The sequence below is a fragment of the Molossus molossus genome, unplaced genomic scaffold, assembly GCF_014108415.1.
Source record: "Molossus molossus isolate mMolMol1 unplaced genomic scaffold, mMolMol1.p scaffold_m16_p_21, whole genome shotgun sequence".
NCBI lineage: Eukaryota > Metazoa > Chordata > Mammalia > Chiroptera > Molossidae > Molossus > Molossus molossus.
In genome coordinates this window covers 7,229,452-7,249,536 of record NW_023425357.1, presented here as the reverse complement: position 1 = coordinate 7,249,536, position 20,085 = coordinate 7,229,452, and the positions used below count along the sequence as shown (strand labels likewise).

Sequence of the window (20,085 nt, the reverse complement as noted above, 5' to 3'; positions counted from 1 at the left end):
GTCCCCTGCACTCCCTTTCCCTCCCCTCTCCCTCCCCTCAATTCCCCATTTCACAATTGCCTGAAGCTCCAGGCGCGTGACTTCTCCACCTCCCAGGCGGGGTCTGGATTCTGATCTGCTCTGGATTGGTCACTCGCGCTCCAGGCCCTGCCTATCACCACTGTGGATTGGCCAATTGCTCTCACCGAACGCCCCACCTCCAGGGGCCCCGCGCTATAAAAGCTGCTGCCCGGCCATCGCCTTGCGCAGTGCCCTCGGTGTCCCCCGGATCTGTCTCTTGCTTCAACAGTGTTTGGACGGAACAGACCCAGGGACACCCCCTCTTCCAGCCTCTAACCACCTTCCAACAACCTCTTCTTCAAGCACCAACTTCGGAACCGCCTCAGCCTCCGAGACCAGCCCACACCGTTGTCTGACCTTAACGCCTTACTGCGGAACCACCATGAGCTCCCAAATCCGTCAGAACTATTCCACCGAGGTGGAGGCTGCGGTCAACCGCCTGGCCAACCTGCATCTGCGGGCCTCCTACACCTACCTCTCTCTGGTAAGGCTCCCCGGCCCCCCCGGGCCCGTTTCCCCCAGTTGCGCACCTCTGGCCTGCGGGCGCGCTGGCCCTTTGTTCTGCTGCGTAGTCGGAGGGCGGAGCCTGCGCGCCTGGCCTACGTCCCGCTAACCCCGTTCCCGCCATCTCTTCCCGCAGGGCTTCTATTTCGACCGGGACGATGTGGCCCTGGAGGGCGTGAGCCACTTCTTCCGCGAGCTGGCGGAGAAGAAGCGCGAGGGCGCTGAGCATCTCTTAAAGCTGCAAAACCAGCGCGGTGGCCGCGTTCTCTTCCAGGATGTGGTGGTAAGGAGTGTGAGGGCCTGTGGACTACGTCTCCCAGCAGCCCCTGCGCCGGGCCGCCTGGATGCCTAGTGCTTTAGGCACCTCCAGGGATTTGGGGGAGATTTCAGACCCGGTGGGTACTTAAGTTGTGGTCAGAAATGCAGGCGCGGCCAGTTCCGAGACCGCAGAATGGTCTGGGACGTGTAGTCTTAGGAGACTTGGAATGCTAGCGGCTCTTAGACGAGGCCCTTTACCCCTGCAACTGGTGGAGAGGGTAGTTTTTAGTTCTCTGTGGGTTATGTGGCCAGTTCTGAGCCGTCTCTGTCTTATGTGTAGAAGCCTTCCCATGATGAATGGGGCAAAACTCAGGACGCCATGGAAGCCGCTTTGGCCTTGGAGAAGAACCTGAACCAAGCCCTTTTGGATCTGCATGCCCTGGGTTCTACTCGTACAGACCCTCATGTAAGTATCCCCTTTATCCATGTCTGCCCATCGTAAGACCTTCCCTGGCATGAAGCTTATATTCTGAGCCTTGGCCTCACTTGGGCAAATTCCCTTCTGAAAATTGTTCCCCCACCTGTCACACTGTGTTATCTACAAGTGGCAGCATTTTGTCTTCTTCTATCGCTCAGCTCTGTGACTTCCTGGAGAACCACTTCCTGGAGGAGGAGGTGAAACTCATCAAGAAGATGGGCGACCACCTGACTAACCTCCGCAGGCTGGCTGGCCCCCAGGCTGGGCTGGGCGAGTATCTCTTCGAAAGGCTCACCCTCAAGCACGACTAGGAGCCTTTGGAGCCCAGAGGTCTTTGAGGGGCCCCTTTGCATTCCCCTGGTGTCTGGCTTTTGCCTGAGCCTCTCCCTGAAACCACTAGCCATTCCTTTTACCACCCTGGAGCCCTCTCCCATGCCTTGGACCAAATGGAAACAATAAAGCTTTTTGCAGCAGCTGGTGGTCTTGTGTGTGTGCTGAGGTGGGATCTATTTCCATAAGGCTAACTTTACTGGGCTGTCAGGGAAAGAGGAGTTGGACCCACCTGTTCTAAGGGGTGATCTCACCTGGGGTGTGTTGCTGTAGCGGTTCTCTGCTTTGCAAGACAAATTGCCCCACGTAGATGGTGGAGCCCAGACTCCAGGGAGGGTCTGGTTTACTGAGACCTGGGGTGGGTGGCTGAAAGCAGACACTGTTAGAAATATCAGACAGTAACCATACCCTTTTAGTGTGTTACCAAGTACTGTGCCAAACAGTCTGGCTCTATCCGAGGAAGTCTAGAACCATTTACATGGGTGAGTTGAAGATCTTACTATGTAAATTGCCCATGGCAACTAGAAGGCACACCTCAGATGTGACCTGCTCCAGAGGCTGCTTGCTACCTCTTCTCCAAGAGAAAGATGAGTCCAAAGGGCTGGGAGCATGTGATATGCACAAGATGCTGAGCCAGAGATTGGGGCCACAGAAACTGGGAAGTGAAACAGGCTAAGTCATCCAGATGGGAACTGAAGATGCTTGAAGATGGGTTCCAGTTACATAATGATGTAAACACTGACCCTCTACCCTTTCCTGAATCTAAGAGGAAGTGACTGCTGGAAACCTGTTCTTTTGTCTACCCAGCACCATACTCCTCGTGCCACCCCACTTTGATGATGACTGGCAATTCTGATGTGGGAGGGGCTTATGTGTCTGTCACAAACACAGTGGCTAACAGGAAGGATGATCACACATCTAAATCCAACCATCGGAGCTTTTTACTCCCCTGAAAAGCAATTGGTTCAGAGATGCACCTATAACCTAGTAAAGACAACTGAAAGGAAAAATATTTTTCCTGAAAACAGAGTTCTCCAGGGGACGACATGGTCAAAGACCAAAGGCCACAGAGCCCTGGAAACATGCTCTGAGCTAGCACTATCCATTAGAACTTTTTACAATGATGAAAATGCTCTATCTGCACCGTCCAAAAGGACAGCCCTGAGCCACACGTGGCTACCTGTGGCTACTGAGCACTTGCTTATTGCTAGTGCTGAGGAATTTAAAGAACCACAGACTTGTGATTTCCCTTTGGATCTGTTATCAGTGACAAAGCCCCTTTCTGTCCAAGTTTTTTCTATTTGCAAGTTAGGTCCCAACTAAACAAGACAGAGGTGCCTTCCTTTGAAAGAACACTGGAACCCAGAGTAGCAATTCAAGTCTCTCCATGAGAGCAGAATGAGACAAGGAATCATGGGGTGTTCAGGGGGAGAAATAGAGGTAGGAGAAAAAGGGTGAAGGCCAAGAAGAGGGAAGAGCCAGGTGAGAGGCCTACCAAACCCTCACGTTGGACCAGACCTGGAATCTTAAATATAGATGTATTTTTCACCTCCACACACACTTCAATCATACCCCTTCTGCCCCCACTCCCAATGGCAAATCAAGTGCATCAGACACAGCACAGCACACGTGAGGGGCACCTCCCTTACGCCAAAGCTGGGGACAGCACAGCTTGGGGATAGAAGAGCCTCGAGGTAAAAATGGAAGTTCTAGAACCCAGTGGGCTCAGTTTCTAGACCAGGATGCAGCATAGTGGTAAGGTTCTAGATTCAGCAGCCAGGAACTAGAACCCAGTGGTTTCATGGTGGGCCTGGCAGTTGGGGGTTTCAAGACAGCCAGTTCTGTCCTCAGCTGGAGGACTCCCTGGAGGGCACAGAAAAAGTCTTGAGATATTGGGGAGAACTCAGACTCAGGGAAGGAGTAGTTTCTGGTCCAGAAAAGGCCAGAAAGGCATCTAGACCAAGACTGCATCTTCTCCAGTAGCAATGAGAAGCCAAGTGGTTCTGCTCCCCTTTGCTTGGTTAAAGTGTAGAGGAAGAGGGGCCTAGGGGTGGAGGGACCCTCCAGGCAAAACCGGAGACCACAGGGAGGGCCAGAACAGAGTAAACACACAAGTGCCCTGTCCTGGAGCCAGAGTTGTGGAGTTGAAATGGAGGACCTTCTGCATTCAGTTAACTCAAGTCCTTGACAGTGCTCCAGCTCTTCTTTGATTGTCCCATTAGCTGGGACACTGGTTTCCAGCATTAGTGGTCCCCGGGCCAGGCCTGAGCAGCGTGTGCTCAGTATGCTGTAGAATTTGCAAGCCACAAAGGGTTCTAGGAGCCCCGGCCTGGAAGGCAACAGGCCAGGTTTCCTTAAATCTCTGGCACCAGGACAGGGTAATGGCAGCTTCCTGGTCTCTGTGACTCAGGCCAGGCCTAGGAGACTCAAGGGCACAGATTGTGCATTCTGGAACCCAAGAAAGGCACGGCGTTGTGGATTCTGGAGTGTTGGGGATTCCAAGAGCAGAGCTGGAGGGACTGGAGTGTATGGCGGAGGGTGCCGGGCTGTGGACCCCACAGACGCTGGGATCTCGAGTGGGGTGTAGGAACAGCGCCCGTCTGCATCTATCCTCTGGATGAGGGGGGCAGCGGGGCGGGCGGGGAGTGTAGGGCGGGGTCTTAGTTGCGCTCTTCGCCCAGGGAGCTGGCGGGGCTGAGGGGCTCGCTGGGGGTGCTGACCGAGCTAGAGGGCGCTGTGTCCAGGGAGCTGCGCTTGCTCCCGCCCGAAGAGGTGTAGGAGGCGCGGCGCGGCCACTCGGGGGCACGGATGTTGCGCCGGTCCTTGGCGGCCTCCTTTTCCTCGTCGTAACGCTCGCCTTCTTCATTAGGCGTATGGTCCTGGGGATCCTCCTCCTCGTCCTCACTCAGGTGCGGGCTCGAGTGTCGAGACAGCGAGGGTGACGGCGGCACCGAGGCCGGCCGTGGGTAGCGGTAGCCCTGGGTCTGTGTGCCCGGATGTGAGCACAAAATGCCAAGTGAACAGAGGCCCCTGGTCTAGCCCAGGCATCCATCGCCCCCTAGGCCTTCTGACTCCAGGAGGGCACCCTCCACCCGCAGCCCAGCCCTCTAGCTCCTGGCCCACAAGGGGGACACTGGGCCAACTCACCGTGTCAGTCTCATGCGGCTCGTAGGTGAAGTGTTCTGGAAAGGCCTTGGCCAGTGCCATGTGGCGCGCAGACATATAGTACTTGGGGAAAGAGAAGGGATGAGGGCATGAGGGGTGGGGGCTCCTGGCAGAAGTGGAGGGGAGTGAACCCTGGCCACACCTTCTATGGCAATGAGCACTAGTCCTCTGGGGCTTAGGGCCTAAGCCAACGATTTTCAACCCATGTGCTACCAGAATTTTTAAAACATGCAACATCTGGCTGTTTAGTCAGGGGGCTCTGGCCTCTTTTCCCTTCGACTGTCAAATAAAAGAAAATAACAGCCAACACAACAGCAGCCATCTGTTGTAATGAATTAAAATTATACCCCTTGCCCTGGCAGATTTGGCTCAGCTGTTAGAGCATCGGCCTGAGGAGTCGTAGGTTTGATTCCTGGTCAAGGGCATGGGCCTGGACTGCAGGTTCAATCCTGGGCCCTAGTCAGAGTAGGTGGGGGAGGCAACCTCTGGATAGACGTATCGATGTTTCTCTCTGTCTCTTTCCTTTTCCCTCTCTCCTTCCACTCTATCTAAAAATCCTTGGAAAAATATCCTCCGGTAAAGATTAACAACAACAAAAAATTATACTTTTGGGGGGGGTCAGACGGGCAAAAGTATTTTTTTGATGTGCCACATAATTTTAGTAATTAGTTTAAGTGTGCTATGAGATGAAAAAGGTAGAAAATTGCGGGCTTAAGCCAATTACTTATTTTTCTGGCTCCACCCCTTATGTAGATAGCAGAGCTGTGAATGGACAGTCTGGGAGTCAGGTTTCTTTGACCGCACCATTATGCAAATAGGAGAACTTTGGGCCAATGGGGTCTTCCTGCAAAAGTTGATTAATTTCTTAAAGGGACAGCAACCTTTATAAGTAGGAGGAGACCAGCTGCCCCTGCACTGGCCTTTGAGACCGAATCAGAGACCCAGAATTAGAAGCGGCTAATTAACCAGCCCAGCATTGGAAAGGGAGTTTATACCCGGCCTAAGTATTTCCAGTCCAGAAGATCGGAGAGGCGCTCGGTGCGGTTCCGCTGGATGATGCGCTGACGCCGGCTCTGCTGGCAGAAGCTGTAGAGGAAGGAGGTGAGCTGCGAGCAGGAATCGTCCAGGCTGCGGAACCGCCGGTCCAGAATGTAGATACCTGTGGGGGCCAGGACTGGGACTCAGAAAACAGATTGGGGAAAAAGGTTCTTCCTTCTCCCCGGGTCTCTGCGACACCCAGACCCCTCCTCCCCAGGATCCAAGACCTGCTGACCATATGCTGAGGGATCTGCGATGTGTTCCTCCATGAAGCAGCCGAAGCCCGAGAGGTTGGTGGAAATACTGGGGATGCCCATAACCGTGCACTCAGCTGCAGGAAGGCGTGAGAAAGACGGCACTTAGCTTTCACCTCTTACCCAACTTAAATCTCAATAAAAGCCTCAAGTGCTGGGCACTATACTGAACAAGTCCGGAGCTGGAAAACCCAGGCTGTACCTTACACTATTCAAGTCCCTATTTCTTAGAGGAGAAGCTGAGAGGCTCAGAAAAAGAAATTCACTTGCCTCAAGGCCTCAGAATAAGGAAGTCTATAGCTGAGCGGTAAGGTTGTTAATTTATTGAGTTCTGAGTCATTGTCTGCCATTCTACTTTACCCTCACAACCTATAAGATACTTTCTTGTGGCAGCCCATACTGTTTTGGTTATTATAGCTTCAGAGTCTGTTTAGACAGGAGGTAAAAAAAGGCCCATCATTATTACTATTGCTGTGCACTTACTATGCTTTGTTTACTACCTTAAACAGTGCTGAGAAATGGTTCGAGTTTATTATAATTCTTATATAATGTCTCTAAAAACTTCTGTTAGGCTACAAAAGCAGACACTAAATATAACAGGACTTATGGGAAATATAGGGTAGGGGCCAACCTGACAAAACCTATGTACCATTTTAACCTAATTATCATGCAAGCTTAAAAGACTTGTTAGCCCTGGCCGGTTTGGCTCAGCGGTTGGAGTGTCGACCTGCTGTACAGAGAGACCCGGGTTCGGGTTCCCGCTAAGGGCATGTACCTCGGTTGCAGTTTGTCCCCAGCCCTGGTTGGTCGTGCGGGTGGCAGCCACTTGATGTGTCTCTTTCACATCGATGTTTCTCTCTCTCTTCCTCTCTCTCCCTCCCACTCTATCTGAACAAAAAATGGAAAAATGTCCTCCGGTGAGGATAAAAAAATTAAAAAAAAAAAAAAGACTTGTTAAATTACTCATAAATTGTACTAATTTACTTACTATAGCAAATATGGTATTTATTTAGCCTTAAAAACATGAAAGTAGTCTGAAAAGAGTATGAGAAGGGTTGAGCTTGGGAAGACCACAGCAAAATGGCCCAAAATGAGGGAGAATTGCAAATAAGCTGTTTCAACTTGGAGCCTGTGCCCTAAAGGAGCCAAGAGGTGGAAGGTGGAGCTGATGGGTCCTGGGGACAGCTCAGGGAGACTTTGTCACATGCATTTGTGTTAGTGAACTGTGCATTAAGCTGTTGTTATTTGCAGGGAGGGACAAACGTCAGCAAACTGGGGGAAATCACATGTGAACTGTGACATGAGTCCTCCAGTTACACATCACATGAGCTACTGTATCACAGAGGCACACGCTGTAGCGGAACAGACTGTTGACACTGCCCCTGTTTTGCAACAGGGCTTGGGGCTCAGAGAGGGCAACTGTCTTGTCCCAGGATCATACCTGATCTGACAGAACCCAATGTCCTGCCACACTCACCTGGTGTGTAGCCCCAAGGCTCATAGTAGGAGGGAAAGACCCCAAGGTGGCAGCCACGGACAAACTCCTCATAGTCCACAGGCAGCAGGGGACTCGTGGAGGAGAGGAACTCCGGGTGGAAAATAATCTGGCAGTGAAAAAGAAAGGCTCAGCCCGAGACACCCTATTTAGCTACTGCCTGGCATCCCGGAGTGGCTCAGAGAGGGTGAAAAACTTGTCTTAAGTCACACAGATCAGTGGCAGGACAAAGATTTAAATCCAAGTCTGCCTGCCTACAAAGCTAAGGTTCTGTTCAGACATAGCAATCCTTTGATAAATTAGGTAAGATGGAGAATGCGAGGCCCAGACTCCCCCCACCCTCCTGCCATGCCCAACCCACTCTGCCCAGTGCCCTCACCTTGACCCTGTCAGCACTGCTATTGAAGAGGCCAATTCGGCGGATGGTGGTCAGGATAGGGTCTGAGGAGTCATCCAGCATATTGTGGGTGCACACGGGAGGGAAAGACTGCCGCTGTAGGGGCCACAAGGGGGGTGGGGGTCAGGGAAGGGACATGCTGAACTTGGGAATCCAAGGAGACTATAATTCCCACCAGGCTGTGGGGCAACAAGCCCAAGAGATTACCAGGAGTTATAGACCACCACAAGCTAAAAATAAACTACAATTCCCAGCTGCCTTTGGGGTAGAGCCAGCAGTAACAAGCCCCACAGACAACAGGGAGTTATAGCTATTTTGTCCTATATTCTTGGCTCTATCATCAAATAGAGTCAAAGAAACTTCTCCAGTGTATTGGGAGGGTGAGGGCTGGAAGTTGCAGTTTTCTTATGAAAATCCTAGATTTCTTTCTCTCTAAGTTCTCTTTACTCTCCATTCTATAATTCCCTCCACTTCCACCCCCAACAGAGGCCCAAAGAAACCACAATTCCCCAAATGGGTATTCTCACTGAATTCTTCCTTCAACTCACCTTGGAGGATAGAGCTAGTGTGACAAAAGTCCCAGGGGGAAGGGCTGCTGAGATGTTCGGCTTTTTGTAAGTATTCTATTATTTCTCTCTTTGTTGATTTTTTTTTTTTTTTTTTAGAAAGGAAGGGAGAGGGAGAGAGAGATAGAGAACATTAATTGGCTGCCTCCTGCCTCCTCCAATCCCACTGGGGATTTGGCCCATAACCTGGGCATGTGCCCTTACCAGGAATCGAACCAGTGACCTCTTAGTGTATGGGTCAACACTCAAACACTGAGCCACACTAGCTGGGCCATCATTTTTCTCATTAAGAGTTCTATACACACACACACACACACACACACAAAAAGAGTTCTATACACCTTCAGTCTAGTGATTCCAGCAAAGCAAGAAACTACAACTCCCAGCAGCCCCATGGAAGAAACATGTTCAGTAAGGCAGACTGCCTTAGGGACTATTGGCAATTATTTGACCAAAAACAATGTATACCTTGTTTGTCTAGGTTTCCATTCCCCAGGAAATGATTCACCAACACTGACCAAAGACCCTTGACTCCAGAGAATAAAAGAACTTTAACTCCCAGAAGTCTCTGGGGCAACAGAAAGACCCAAGGGTTGCTGGACATTTGGTGTCTGACAATTTTCTGAAACAGCAGCTACTGAGTTTTCAATGTTCTTCAGGGAATGATAAGAATTTTAGCAAACCTCCTGACTAGCCCTAAAGAAGCCAAAAAAAACTACCACTCCTAGCAGTCTATGGGGGCAGAGGTGAAGCTGGTATGCAGCAAGGCTTCAGGACAGCTGGAAGTGCAGGCCTCCTTCTGTGGCTGTCTTTATTTATGTTCCCTTTCCCCTACTGTCCACTGATCATGGGGATGCAAAGAAACTACAACTCCCAGCAGCCTCTGTGGTAGAATAAGCCAAGAGAAAGCAGGCTGCCTTACTGGCTTCTGGGAACTGAAGTTCCATCACTCAGCTCACACCCTTTTGTGAACCTCAGAACTGATTCCCTGGTAATGCCCAATAAAGCAGAACTCCCAGCAATCTCTGGGGTCAGAGTAACATGGCAAGCTGCCTCCGGGGCTGTTGGGAACTGCCATTCTTCTGCTCAGGGATGCAAACCGTACCTGCGTGGCAAAGATGGCTCTCTTCATCATAGTGAAGTCCTCCTTGTCCAGCATCTTGTTCATGTCCGGAAGGCTCCCCCTGCAGGGAGAGCAGGGGTATGCATCTGAGAAGGGGTGAAAGAGGGGTTAGGACCCAGACCCATGCAGGGCTGAGGGTGGGGCACTCACACCAACAAGGATTCATAAAGCTTCCTTCCAAACTTCTCCTTCACTGTGTTGGCCGTATCCCTGGAAAGAACAGAACAACATAACATATACACCAGCCATTTATTGTTAGGCTTCTGGGGCAGCCGGGAACCTGAGGACTGGGCAGAGAAACCCTGGGGACTTTGGGTTGGAGGTTGGGGACCCAGGGATCAGGCCCTGGAAGGCTCGGATCCCTTGTGCAGCGGTGTGGCCAGAGATAGGTGGTCTTCCCTCTCTGATTTCACTGACTTACCAGTCAGCTGGAGATAAAAATAGAATCAACCTCAGAAGTTTGCAGTGAGGACTTGATGAGGTCATGACAAAAAGTGCCCAGTGCCCAGCACACATTGAGCCTTCCAGAAATGTCAGCTATTATTAGAACCTGTACTAGTTTTGGCAGTCCATGCAAGCCCCATTTTATAAAAAGGGGAAGTTATGTTGAGAGAAGAAAATTTTAGGTATACAAACAAAACCAGCACATAGTGCCACCCTACAGCCCCATTGACACCCCTCTGCTCATAATCTTCCCATAGTTCTGGCCTCATTTCTATGCTTTTGGCCTAGGGCACTCTAGTCCAGCCCCACTGGTCTCCTCACTGTTTCTCATACATACCTCAGGGCCTTTGCACTTGCTCTTTCCTCTGCTGCTCCCCAGATACACACGGGGTTTCCTCCCTCATTTCCTCTATTGAGCTCTACATAATGGCACATCCTCAGTGTGGCCTGTCCTGACAAACCTGTCTCATATTCCTGTGCTTTTTTTTTTTTTCCAGAATACTTTCTATTGAATTTTCTAGAAAATGAGCTCAGTGAAGGCAGGGCTTTTTATCTTTTTTGTTCACAGCTGTGTTCCCAGAGCCTGGAACAGTGCCAGGCACACAGTAGGTGCTCAATGAACATGTGATGGCTAATGACTGGGCTTTACAAATGAGGAAACTGAGGCTCAGAGAGGGGTAGTGGTTTGTCTAAAGTCAGAAAGCCAGCAAGGGTCAGTGGCATGAGTGAGACCTCACTGGACTATTACAGAGCCCTGGTCATAATGTCACACTTGTCCCGCCTGTGACTTCTAACTGCCCCTGAGTGGAGGTGTCTTAAGCAAGTGACTTCACTAGGAAAGTCGGTGGGGCAGGTTGATCATGTTACAGATGACAAAACTGCGATTCCAGGAGAAACACTGGACCCCAAGCACACAGCTGGGATCCTGAGCCAAGGGCTGCTGACCAAAGCTGCTTGCGCACGGCTTGGCCTTTGAGGGTTTCCACATTGAAATTGTTGGTCCGAGCTGGCATGATGAAGAAGGCAACCACCGTCTGCTCACTGCTGTTGACCTGGGACCGAGGAAAGGGGGGAGGTCAGGATGACAGGAGAGGCTGAGGTCACCTACCCTTTTCTACCCACCAAGATAACTAGGACCCTGCTATGCCCCTTCTTGTTGAGAAGAACTATAGGCCCCTCTGGTGTGGCTCAGTTGGTTGGGCATCGTCCCATGCGCCAGGACTGGATTCCCGTCAGGGCACATGCCCGGGTTTCAGACTCAATCCCCAGTAGGGGGTGCGCGGGAGGCAGCCGATCAATGTTTCTTTCTCAAGGATGTTACTATCTCTCTCTCCCTCTGCCTCCTTCTCTCTGAAATCAATAAAAACATACTTTAAAAAAAGAAGAGCCCTGGCCAGTTTGGCTCAGCGGTTAAAGCGTCGGCCTGCGGTCCTGAGAGACCCGGGTTCGGTTCCCGCTAAGGGCACGTACCTCGGTTGCAGTTTGTCCCCGGCCCTGGTCGGTTGTGCGGGTGGCAGCCACTCGATGTGTCCCTTTCACATCGATGTTTCTCTCTCTCTCTCTGTTCCTCCCCCCCCAACCCCCCACCCCGCTCTACCTGAACAAAAAATGGAAAAATGTCCTCGGGTGAGGATAAAAAAATAAATAAATAAAATAAAAAATAAAAAAAGAAGAATTATAGGACAGCCCAGCCAGTGTGGCTCAGTGGTTGAGTGTCAACCCATGTACCAAGAAGTTACCAGTTTGATTCCCAGTCAGGGCACATGCCCAAGTTATGGGCCTGATCCCCAGTGGGGGGCATGCAGGAGGCGGCCAATCGATGTTCTCTCTCATCGAAGTTTCTGTATCTCTCTCCCTTTCTCTTGCTCTAAAATCAATAAAGGAAAGGGAAAAAAAAAGAATTCTAGGACAGTTACCATCCCCACTGGGACTACATCTTCTTTCTGGGTCTCTATACTCCCCCTTGACACAGGGAATTCCCTACTACCACTGCCCTGGGTCTCTGTTCTGGCCAGCATGTACTAATTTTCTTGTCCTCCCTCTGTCCCCTTGCAGCCCAGGACTTACTCTGAGCAGATAGTTGAGCCGGGCCAAGGCCTCTAGGAAGACGTCGGCCCCCTTGTTGGAGAACTCGTAGCGGCCGGCAATAAAGAAGTACAAAGTCTTGTCCAAGTTGAAGTCCAGGTGCCTACAGAAGCCAAAAGGCAGGGTGAAACTGAGATCCTCACCCCTCCAGTCCTGGCCTCAAAATTACAAACCCTAGCAGCTGCAGGGGCAAAGAACATCAAAGATGGTATGGAGGCATCATGGAGACTCCTGAGATTTGTGGTTCTTTTCTCATTAAATGGGATCTAAGACCCTTCAATACTCAGCCACTGTTCTGGCACTCAGGAACTCAAGAGGCTGAGCTCCCAATCCCTCCTCTCTCGAGACCTAAGTGTCTGGCCCACATACCCATAAAAATGGCCCCGCACAAACTCCTGGATTCGGGCCTTGCTCTGAGCATGGAGGTTCTGGAACTCATGCATGGCAGAGAACTTCTTCACATTCAGTCCATTGGGCGTCACGATATCTGGGAATGAGAGAGAAGGTCCCAAGTTTCATTTCGTCATTCAGATCAATGTGGTTGAATGAATAATAGAAGGAAAGACCCCTTTCCTTTCACAATTTCTTTATTTCAGTAGCTCTTTTGTGAGTTCCCTCGGTGACCCAGCTGCCTTGCCACTCAGATGCCTTCTTGCCCAATAACTACAACTCCCATCAGCCCCTGCAAATGGCTAACCAAACTGGGAACTAATCTACATTGGGACTTGTGAAAGTTGTAGTTCTTTTGTTTGCCCTATACTACTCTGAGCTGGAAATGATTGAACATCTCATCCTGCTTCTCCCAGAATATACTCTCTACAACCAAGCCTCTTTTAGGGTCCCAACTATTTCCTACCCTCACCAAAATTAAAGCACATCATTGGAAAACTACAACCCTCATCAGCTCCTGGGACGAAATTCTGGTAAGGAGCTGATCAGCCGAAGGCCTTCTGGAAGCTGTATTTCTCACCTTACATCCATTGAGAACTGATTCTATAGTCTGGGGAAAATAGTACAGCTTTTCTCAAAAACAGAATCCAATGAACCTCCATCCCCTTTCAGAAAACCAATTAGCCTCTAGGATATACAGGTCACCTCATACTCAGGTGACCAGCCTAGGGCCTTCTGGGAGTTGTAGTTCTCTGCTCTTTAGAGTAAAAAAAATTTATATGGGCCTTGGCATAGATAACCAACTACCTCATTCATGTCTAGGGACCCCAGCCTATCACCTACCTGGTTTCCTCTTGAGTAGGTGCTGAGCCTCAATGGCAGTGATCTGGGACACAGTAGTGAAGACATGAGCGCAGTGGGCTGCTGCCCGCTCCATGCAGTAGCGGTGATAGATTTGCCTCTCACCTGCCTCCTTGTCCACATTGAACTTGGGGGGGGGGGGGGGGAGAAAGGGCAGTCAAGTTAAAATTGGGTAGAAGCCTGGAGGCCCAGACTCTAGGGTCCTGGGGAGGCTAGAGACTGGATTCCTGGGTCTGAGGGAGGAGGGCACTGGGGACTTCGGACTCCTGGGTCGTGAAGAGGGAGCTTCATCCCCTAGGGCTTTGCAGACAGCTTTGGGCTGCCCTGACATCCTGGCAGCCCCCACATCGCCACACTCCCAGCTTACGTTCTCCAGGTTGTTGTAGAAGTCCACGGCACCTGCACACAGGTATCGCCCCAGCAGCGTGGCGTGCGTGGTGAAGATCGTGGCCACAGGCAGCCGCCGGGCACGGCACAGGCAGAGCCCCACGCCGGCCAACCATTCGTGGAAGTGCGCAACCACGTGTGGCTTCTCCTCACTCTGGGCCAGGAACTGTGGGGCAACAGGGATAGGGCCACTGTGTCTCTAGTGTGTTGTGAAGACAATTAGCAATCCCCAATGTGGATGAGGAAGCAGGGGAGAGGTAGATCTATTACAACCATTACACAGAGCAAACGGTGGCCCACCGCAATCCCCAGAAGACAACAAACTATAAATGTGTGAGGCAACCAGACCAGCTGACCTCATCCCTGGAGGATGATGAGAGTTGGGGTTATTATGGTCAATCTTCTAAGTCCCAGCAAGGCTGAATTGGAAAGACTGAAGTTTTAGTGTCCGCAAGTCCCAGACATAATTCCCGGAGACCCTTTATCTTAATCATGAGTAGAACTGTGCACAATATTGGTTAATGGACTACAACTCCCAGAATGCCCTAGAAGCAGCCGGTCTAGAAATTGTTCATCCCAGGGCATGGGAAATAAAGTTTTGTGAGCCTTTTAAAATCTAAAAGGGCAAAATCTAAAACCAAGTTTCCTGGTTTTCAGATAGGCTGGCGTCTCCCAAACATCCAGGGCCCCACCTGAGAGCCAAGTCCAACCACTATTAGACTAGAAAACTACAACTCCCAGAATTCCCTGGGTGAGCTCTCCAGCCAGGCCAATCTCCCCAGGAGCTAATGGCTCAGAATTCCTAAACTTGGAAGGTTACAGCGAATAAAGCTGAGGCTGGGAGTTTGGGTCTCTGAGCTAAAAAAGAGTCTGGGTCCTTGTACGTTCATGTTCCCGAAGATAAGAGCTAACCCCTGGATTAGAGGACCTACAATTCCCAGAATGCCCTGGAAGAAACCTGTTCCCCTCTGCCCCCCTTCCCCCACCACACCCCTCTGGCCAGGGGCTGATGGCCATTGTAGTTGGGACCAGCAGTGGGGCGTACCTCACCCAGGAACCAAGTGGTGAGGAAGCCAAAAAGGACAGCGTCGTTGGCTTCGCGGTCGTACCAGGGCACCCCGATGTTGCAGGTGTCCCAGAGCTCCCCCTTCCAGCGCTCCAGGGCCCAGGCTGAGGCGCCTATATCCAGGAGTACCACCAGGGGGCCCCCTTCGATCAGCCAGCGTCCGAAATACACCTGGGAGACCCACAGGGAGGCTTAGGGCTTTAACCACCGTCTCTGGGCGCCGCGTCTGCGCTTCTCCCACCAGCAAGCAGATGTCTGGGCTCACTGCCTCAGTCCTTGCACCCTGTGTCTGCATCTGCTGCTAATTTCTCACCCGCTGCCCTATATCTCTATTTGCTGTTCCTTATTCCCAACACAATCTTCTTGTTTTTGTTTGTTTTTAATCTTTTCGCAAGGCAGAAAGGGAGAGGGAGAGAGGGAGGCAGGGACAGAGACATGGATAGGTTGCCTCCCATTTGCGCCCTGTATGGGACAGAACCTGAAAGCTAGGCATGTGCCCCGACTGGGAATCAAACTCACGACCTTTCTGTGCACGGGATGACGCTCCAACCAACCGAGCCACATTAGCCGGGGCCAACCACAATCTTTTCCCATCTCTGTTGCAACATTTTTTCCTGTCCCTTGCTTAGCTTCTGTAACTGCTGCTCTCTCCCAACCGCTGCCTCTTCTCTATCTCTGACCACACATTTCGCAGTCATGTCCGTGCCCCGCTGTCTCGTTTAGGTGCCCTGCAAATCATCATTCTGACCTGCTGTCTTGTTTTTGTTTGCTATCTCATTTCTCTCCTCAATCATCCTGGTGCTTTCTGCCACGATCGATCTTTTCTTTCTGCTGCTAACTCCTCCCACTGGATGCTTCTCTTACTGTTCTCTCCGCCACAGTTCTTCCACCCGCTGCCTTGTTTTGGAACCTTTCACCATCTACTTGTCACCTGCTGCCTCTTGTATTTTTATTTCTTGTTAATCCTCACCCGAGGATATTTTCGCCATGATTTTCAGAGAGGTGACAAGGGAGGGAGAGAGAAACATCGATGTGAGAGAGACACATCAATCGGTTGCCTCCTGCATGAGCCCCAACTGGGGTTGGGGATAGAGCCTGCAATCTAGGGTACAAGCCCTTGACCAGGAATCTAAGCCGAGACCCTCCAGTGATCGGGCCAATGCTAACCACTGAGCAACACTGGCCAGGGCTCCTGCTGCCTCTGTCCTCTGCAGCACATTTCTAATGCTACCCGCTTTCTTTTTTTTTTTTATCCTCACCCGAGGACATTTTTTGTTCAGGTAGAGTGGGAGGGAGAGAGAGAGAGAGAGAAACATCGATGTGAAAGGAACACATCGAGTGGCTGCCACCCGCACGACCAAACCAGGGCTGGGGACAAACTGCAACCGAGGTACGTGCCCTTAGCGGGAACCGAACCCGGGTCTCTCAAGACCGCAGGCCAACACTCTAACCGCTGAGCCAAACCGGCCAGGGCACTACCCGCTTTCTTTCCTGCCCCAGGGCTGCCCTTTTCTACCTACTGCCATGTTTCTAAGCCCTGCTGTCTCATTTGTGCCCCTGCCACATTTTTCTGGTCTGCTTCTCCTTCTGAGACCATGGCCTAGGTTCTGGGCCTACTGCCACAGCTCTGCCCAGCTGATGAGCAGTCACCCTCCTCCCCAACCTGGTTTTTCCCACCCTTGGGAGCCTAACCCTGATGCCCCTCCCCTCCCAGCTGTTGTCTGCCCTTTTGCTGGGGGGGGTGGGGGGTGGTGCAGTGCTATTCTTAGGCCCCCAGCACGTGGGGAACAGCTGCGATGGGGGGACGACTGAGCTGCTCTAGGGTTCCCTGGGGACACCTCTGGCGTGACTGAGCTCTAGACCCCACCCCAAACCAGAAGCTGTGAATGAATGAAGAAACCACTGTCGCTTTCCCTCCCAAGCCCCAACCTGTCTGCCCTTCAGTCCTCTGCCTCACAGTCCTCTCCTTGGGTGGCAGCCACCCCTCTGTGCTCATCCTTCCGCTCTCATCTGGAGTCCTGGGCTGCTCCCCTCCTCTCTTTTATCCCTGACTCTGCCCACCAAAATTCTGTTCCCTGACCTCTCCTCCCTTCAACAGTATTCCATCTTCCTGTCTCCTTCTAGGTCTTTTTCTCTAAAACATCAGGTTTCTTCTCTTCTGTATCTAGATTCTGTCTCTCTCCCTATTGCTCTAGTTCCTGGGGTGTTGGGGGAGCCACCATCATCCTTTGGGATGCTCAGTCTCTCTCCATCTATCTCTCTCCCTTGTCTGCCTGTCCACCTCATTCTGTAAGCTTGACTGTTTATAGTAATAATGATGATGATGATAATAATAACCACAACGATAATAGCTCACCCACAGTGTCAGCTTCATGCCAAGAACTGAGCTGCAGACTTTATTAACTACTTCATCCTCCTGCAATCCTATCAGGCAAATGCTGTTAGTCAAGGTCACGTGGACAGGAAGTGAAGAAGCCAAATTTGAACTTTAGGCTCTAGAACACCTCCTCTGGCTACCTGCCTCACTCCAAGCCCACCTCCCCTGGGTGGCTGTCTTTCTTTCCATCTAGCTTTTCTCTCTCTCTCTGGGTCTGAAGATATTGGCTTCTTGGAACCATCTTTTAGTCTGTCTTGTATCTGCTGTCTCTGTCTATTTTCCAATATCTTTTTTTTTTTTTCTTTATTGATTTTAGAGATAGAGGAAGGGGAAGGGAGAAGGAGAGAGAGATAGAAACATCAATGAGAGACAACATCGACTGGTTGCTTCCTGCATGCCTCCCACTGGGGATTTGGCCCACAACCTGGGCATGTGCCCTGACCAGAAATTAAACTGGCAACCTCTTGGTGCATGGGTGGATGCTCAACCACTGAGCCACAATGGCCAGGCTACCAATGTCTTAAAGCTTGGGGTACCCACCTACTTCATGGGGTCCTGCATCTGTCTAAGGGTCAATTGGCTGTGTCTGCCTGGGAAAGTACCAGGTCATCCCGTGTTTCTGTCCATGCCTCCCTCTCTCCCTGGGGCCGTGTCCCCCACCCCACCCCTTCCTCCATCTGCTGCTCCCCCCCTGACTGCAGGCACCCACCTCCCTGCCCTCAGTGGAGCCATTTCCCACCTTGCAGCCCTTGCTGTTCATGGAGTCCAGCGTCCTCTTCAGAGCTGGGGTTGGGGGCTCGAGCAGTTCCACCTGGGTCCTCACTCCCTGCTCCGTGTACGGTCCCACCAGGTAGTAGTTGTCGCCCCACTCATCTCCTGTCACCTTCGCCTTCGTCTGCAGCACCGTGTAGATGCCGCCCACTGTGGGGCCAAGCCCATGAGGACAGGCACCAGCTGAGGTTCATAGGTCTGGGCCCTGGGGCAGGGTGAGGGCCCATGGGAAGCGCTGGGGCCCCGGACTTCTGGCTTAGAGGGAAGAGGGGCCTGGGAGCCCATACATCAGAGTCAGAGGGAGGAGGAGATGGGGGCTGGAGGACAGTCTTCCTGGGTCTAAGAGAGAGGTGGGCTGAGGTTGGGGCTTTGAGGGAGGAAGGGGCTCAGGCTAGACTTCTGAGTCTGAGAGAAGGGGCAGGGGGCCTGAGGTCCTGGGTCTGAGGAAATTGGAGGATGGGGCCCCAAGGATGACAGAAAATGACAAGGATTACCAGGACCCAGATTCCTGAGTTCTCAACTTACAGGAGCCGGATTTAAATTCTCAATCAGGCTCTAGGGCCCTATTCAGCTTTCCACAGTTGCCCAAGAAAAGTTGGAATTGTCATTCCTTGCCCCCAGGGACTCTGCTGACCTGTCCCCCAGTCTTCCTCTCCCCAACTGGGGACACAGGCAGAGGGGACCCTCCCCTGCTAGGATTCCATTCCACACCTGGCTCCCCAGCTTCCTTACCTCCTGGAGCCTAGGCCCTGGTGATACATGGTTCTGTGTTCACAGGCCCCTCCCTTGGTGTAAGACTCAGTATCTTTCTCTCCCAAGATTCGGCTAAGTAAAAAAAAAAAACCCACCTCCCTCTCTTCTGAGGAGCAAGACTTCCTAGTTCATGGGGTTCCAGCCCCACCTGTTTCTCCACACCCAGAATCTCGGGCCCTCTAAAGCCCCAGACACAGAAATTTAGGGCCCCAGCCACTCCCATCCCAGGGCCCAGCCCCTGACCAACTTAGGACTTCGCAGCCTTCCCTCATTCCAGTATCCAAGTGTCGGTGGTTACAGGCTCCTCTACTTCCAGGAACCCATAGCTCAGGCCTTCACCTCCTTCCAAGCCTAGGGATTCAAGAGCCCAATTCTCCGCCACCCTAGGATCTAAGAATTAGGGCCTCCAGTCCCCTTCCATCTTTACTCTCAAGTGACCAGTTCCCCCATTCTGCCACCACCACTTATGCATTCTATTTTCCAGTCAGCTCTCTTCCAAATCCAGAGGGTCACAGGTCTGAAACTCAGCCATTTCCCAGGTTGGCACTAAGAAGTGCCAGAACACCCCCCAACCCCTCCCACCCCACCCCCACAATCTCTTTTCCTGTTCAGGACCCAGGTCTCCCAGAAACCTCCCTCCAGGACCTAGGAATCTCTCAGGTTAGCCTCTCTTCACTAGGACCCAGGACCGGAGTTTCCAGCCTACTGGTCAGGAGATTCATCTCCACCCCTCCAGGGCGCAGGAGATCTATCCCAGCCCCTCCCCAAGGACACAGGAGTCATAGGCTCCTTGCCCAGAACCCAGGAGGCATGCTGTGTAGCCCCGTCCCCCTATCACTCGAGTCCCCGGCCCCCATCCCCGACTGCTCTATTCGTCTGGGCCCCGCCGCTTGGCTTGCTCACCTTTGTTGGCCACCTCCCAGGCCACTTCGAAGAGCACTGTATTCTCCAGATTGAATTCATCCTCCCAATCTTCCAGTCCTGGCAGGGAGGACATGGACAAAGTGCGGTTTAGAGGCATGGCGGACGCGGGAAGGGAGTTCCAGGGGCCACGGGTGGGGGCTCCGGGGGTGTCTGCTAAATGCACCCGACGTGGGGCCAGGTAGCTGGTGCCCGAAGGAAAGCTTGCAACGCCCTCGGCTTCCTATTGCACGACCGCACCCCCGGACCTAGGCGGGAGGCGGCCGCAGCGTCACTGAGCCCTGTGGGGCCCCTGCAGTAAAACCCTGTGGCCGCCAGGAGGCGGCGCCCACCCCCTCTCCAGCGCTATTGGTCTGCTCCCG

General features: G+C 52.0%; 2 protein-coding genes across 3 annotated transcripts; one reads left to right on the top strand and one right to left on the bottom strand.

The window, feature by feature from the left end:
* Positions 1 to 229: 229 nt before the first annotated feature.
* On the top strand, positions 230 to 1,759 carry FTL (ferritin light chain). The gene is made up of 4 exons (XM_036274266.1): positions 230 to 544; positions 701 to 847; positions 1,163 to 1,288; positions 1,459 to 1,759. The coding sequence occupies exons 1-4, from the start codon at positions 443 to 445 to the stop codon at positions 1,609 to 1,611; spliced, it is 528 nt and encodes a 175-aa protein (XP_036130159.1). The 5' UTR covers positions 230 to 442; the 3' UTR covers positions 1,612 to 1,759.
* A 2,504-nt stretch (positions 1,760 to 4,263) lies between these two features.
* On the bottom strand, positions 4,264 to 19,980 carry GYS1 (glycogen synthase 1). 2 transcript variants are annotated; one of them, XM_036274263.1, is made up of 16 exons: positions 19,706 to 19,980; positions 18,018 to 18,199; positions 14,881 to 15,072; positions 13,816 to 14,001; positions 13,431 to 13,575; positions 12,567 to 12,684; positions 12,180 to 12,300; positions 11,058 to 11,164; positions 9,819 to 9,878; positions 9,651 to 9,729; positions 7,962 to 8,075; positions 7,565 to 7,691; positions 6,069 to 6,164; positions 5,791 to 5,954; positions 4,778 to 4,858; positions 4,264 to 4,614 (listed from the first exon to the last, which is right to left on the bottom strand). In XM_036274263.1, exons 1-16 carry the CDS (start codon positions 19,821 to 19,823, stop codon positions 4,291 to 4,293), a joined length of 2,214 nt encoding a protein of 737 aa, XP_036130156.1. In that variant the 5' UTR covers positions 19,824 to 19,980; the 3' UTR covers positions 4,264 to 4,290. The 2 variants fall into 2 exon arrangements, with proteins under 2 accessions (XP_036130156.1, XP_036130157.1); XM_036274264.1 differs by having other exon boundaries at positions 18,018 to 18,322; positions 19,706 to 19,739.
* Between the last annotated feature and the right edge of the window lie 105 nt (positions 19,981 to 20,085).

Coding starts and splice junctions, on each gene's coding strand:
- FTL (XM_036274266.1), top strand. CDS start 443: ATGAGCTCCCAAATCCGTCAGAACTATTCCACCGAGGTGGAGGCTGCG. Junction 545..700: donor CCTACACCTACCTCTCTCTG/GTAAGGCTCCCC, acceptor CTCTTCCCGCAG/GGCTTCTATTTCGACCGGGA. Junction 848..1,162: donor TTCTCTTCCAGGATGTGGTG/GTAAGGAGTGTG, acceptor TCTTATGTGTAG/AAGCCTTCCCATGATGAATG.
- GYS1 (XM_036274263.1), bottom strand. CDS start 19,823: ATGCCTCTAAACCGCACTTTGTCCATGTCCTCCCTGCCAGGACTGGAA. Junction 13,576..13,815: donor TCTACAACAACCTGGAGAAC/GTAAGCTGGGAG, acceptor CCCCCCCCCAAG/TTCAATGTGGACAAGGAGGC. Junction 12,685..13,430: donor CCTACTCAAGAGGAAACCAG/GTAGGTGATAGG, acceptor TCTCATTCCCAG/ATATCGTGACGCCCAATGGA.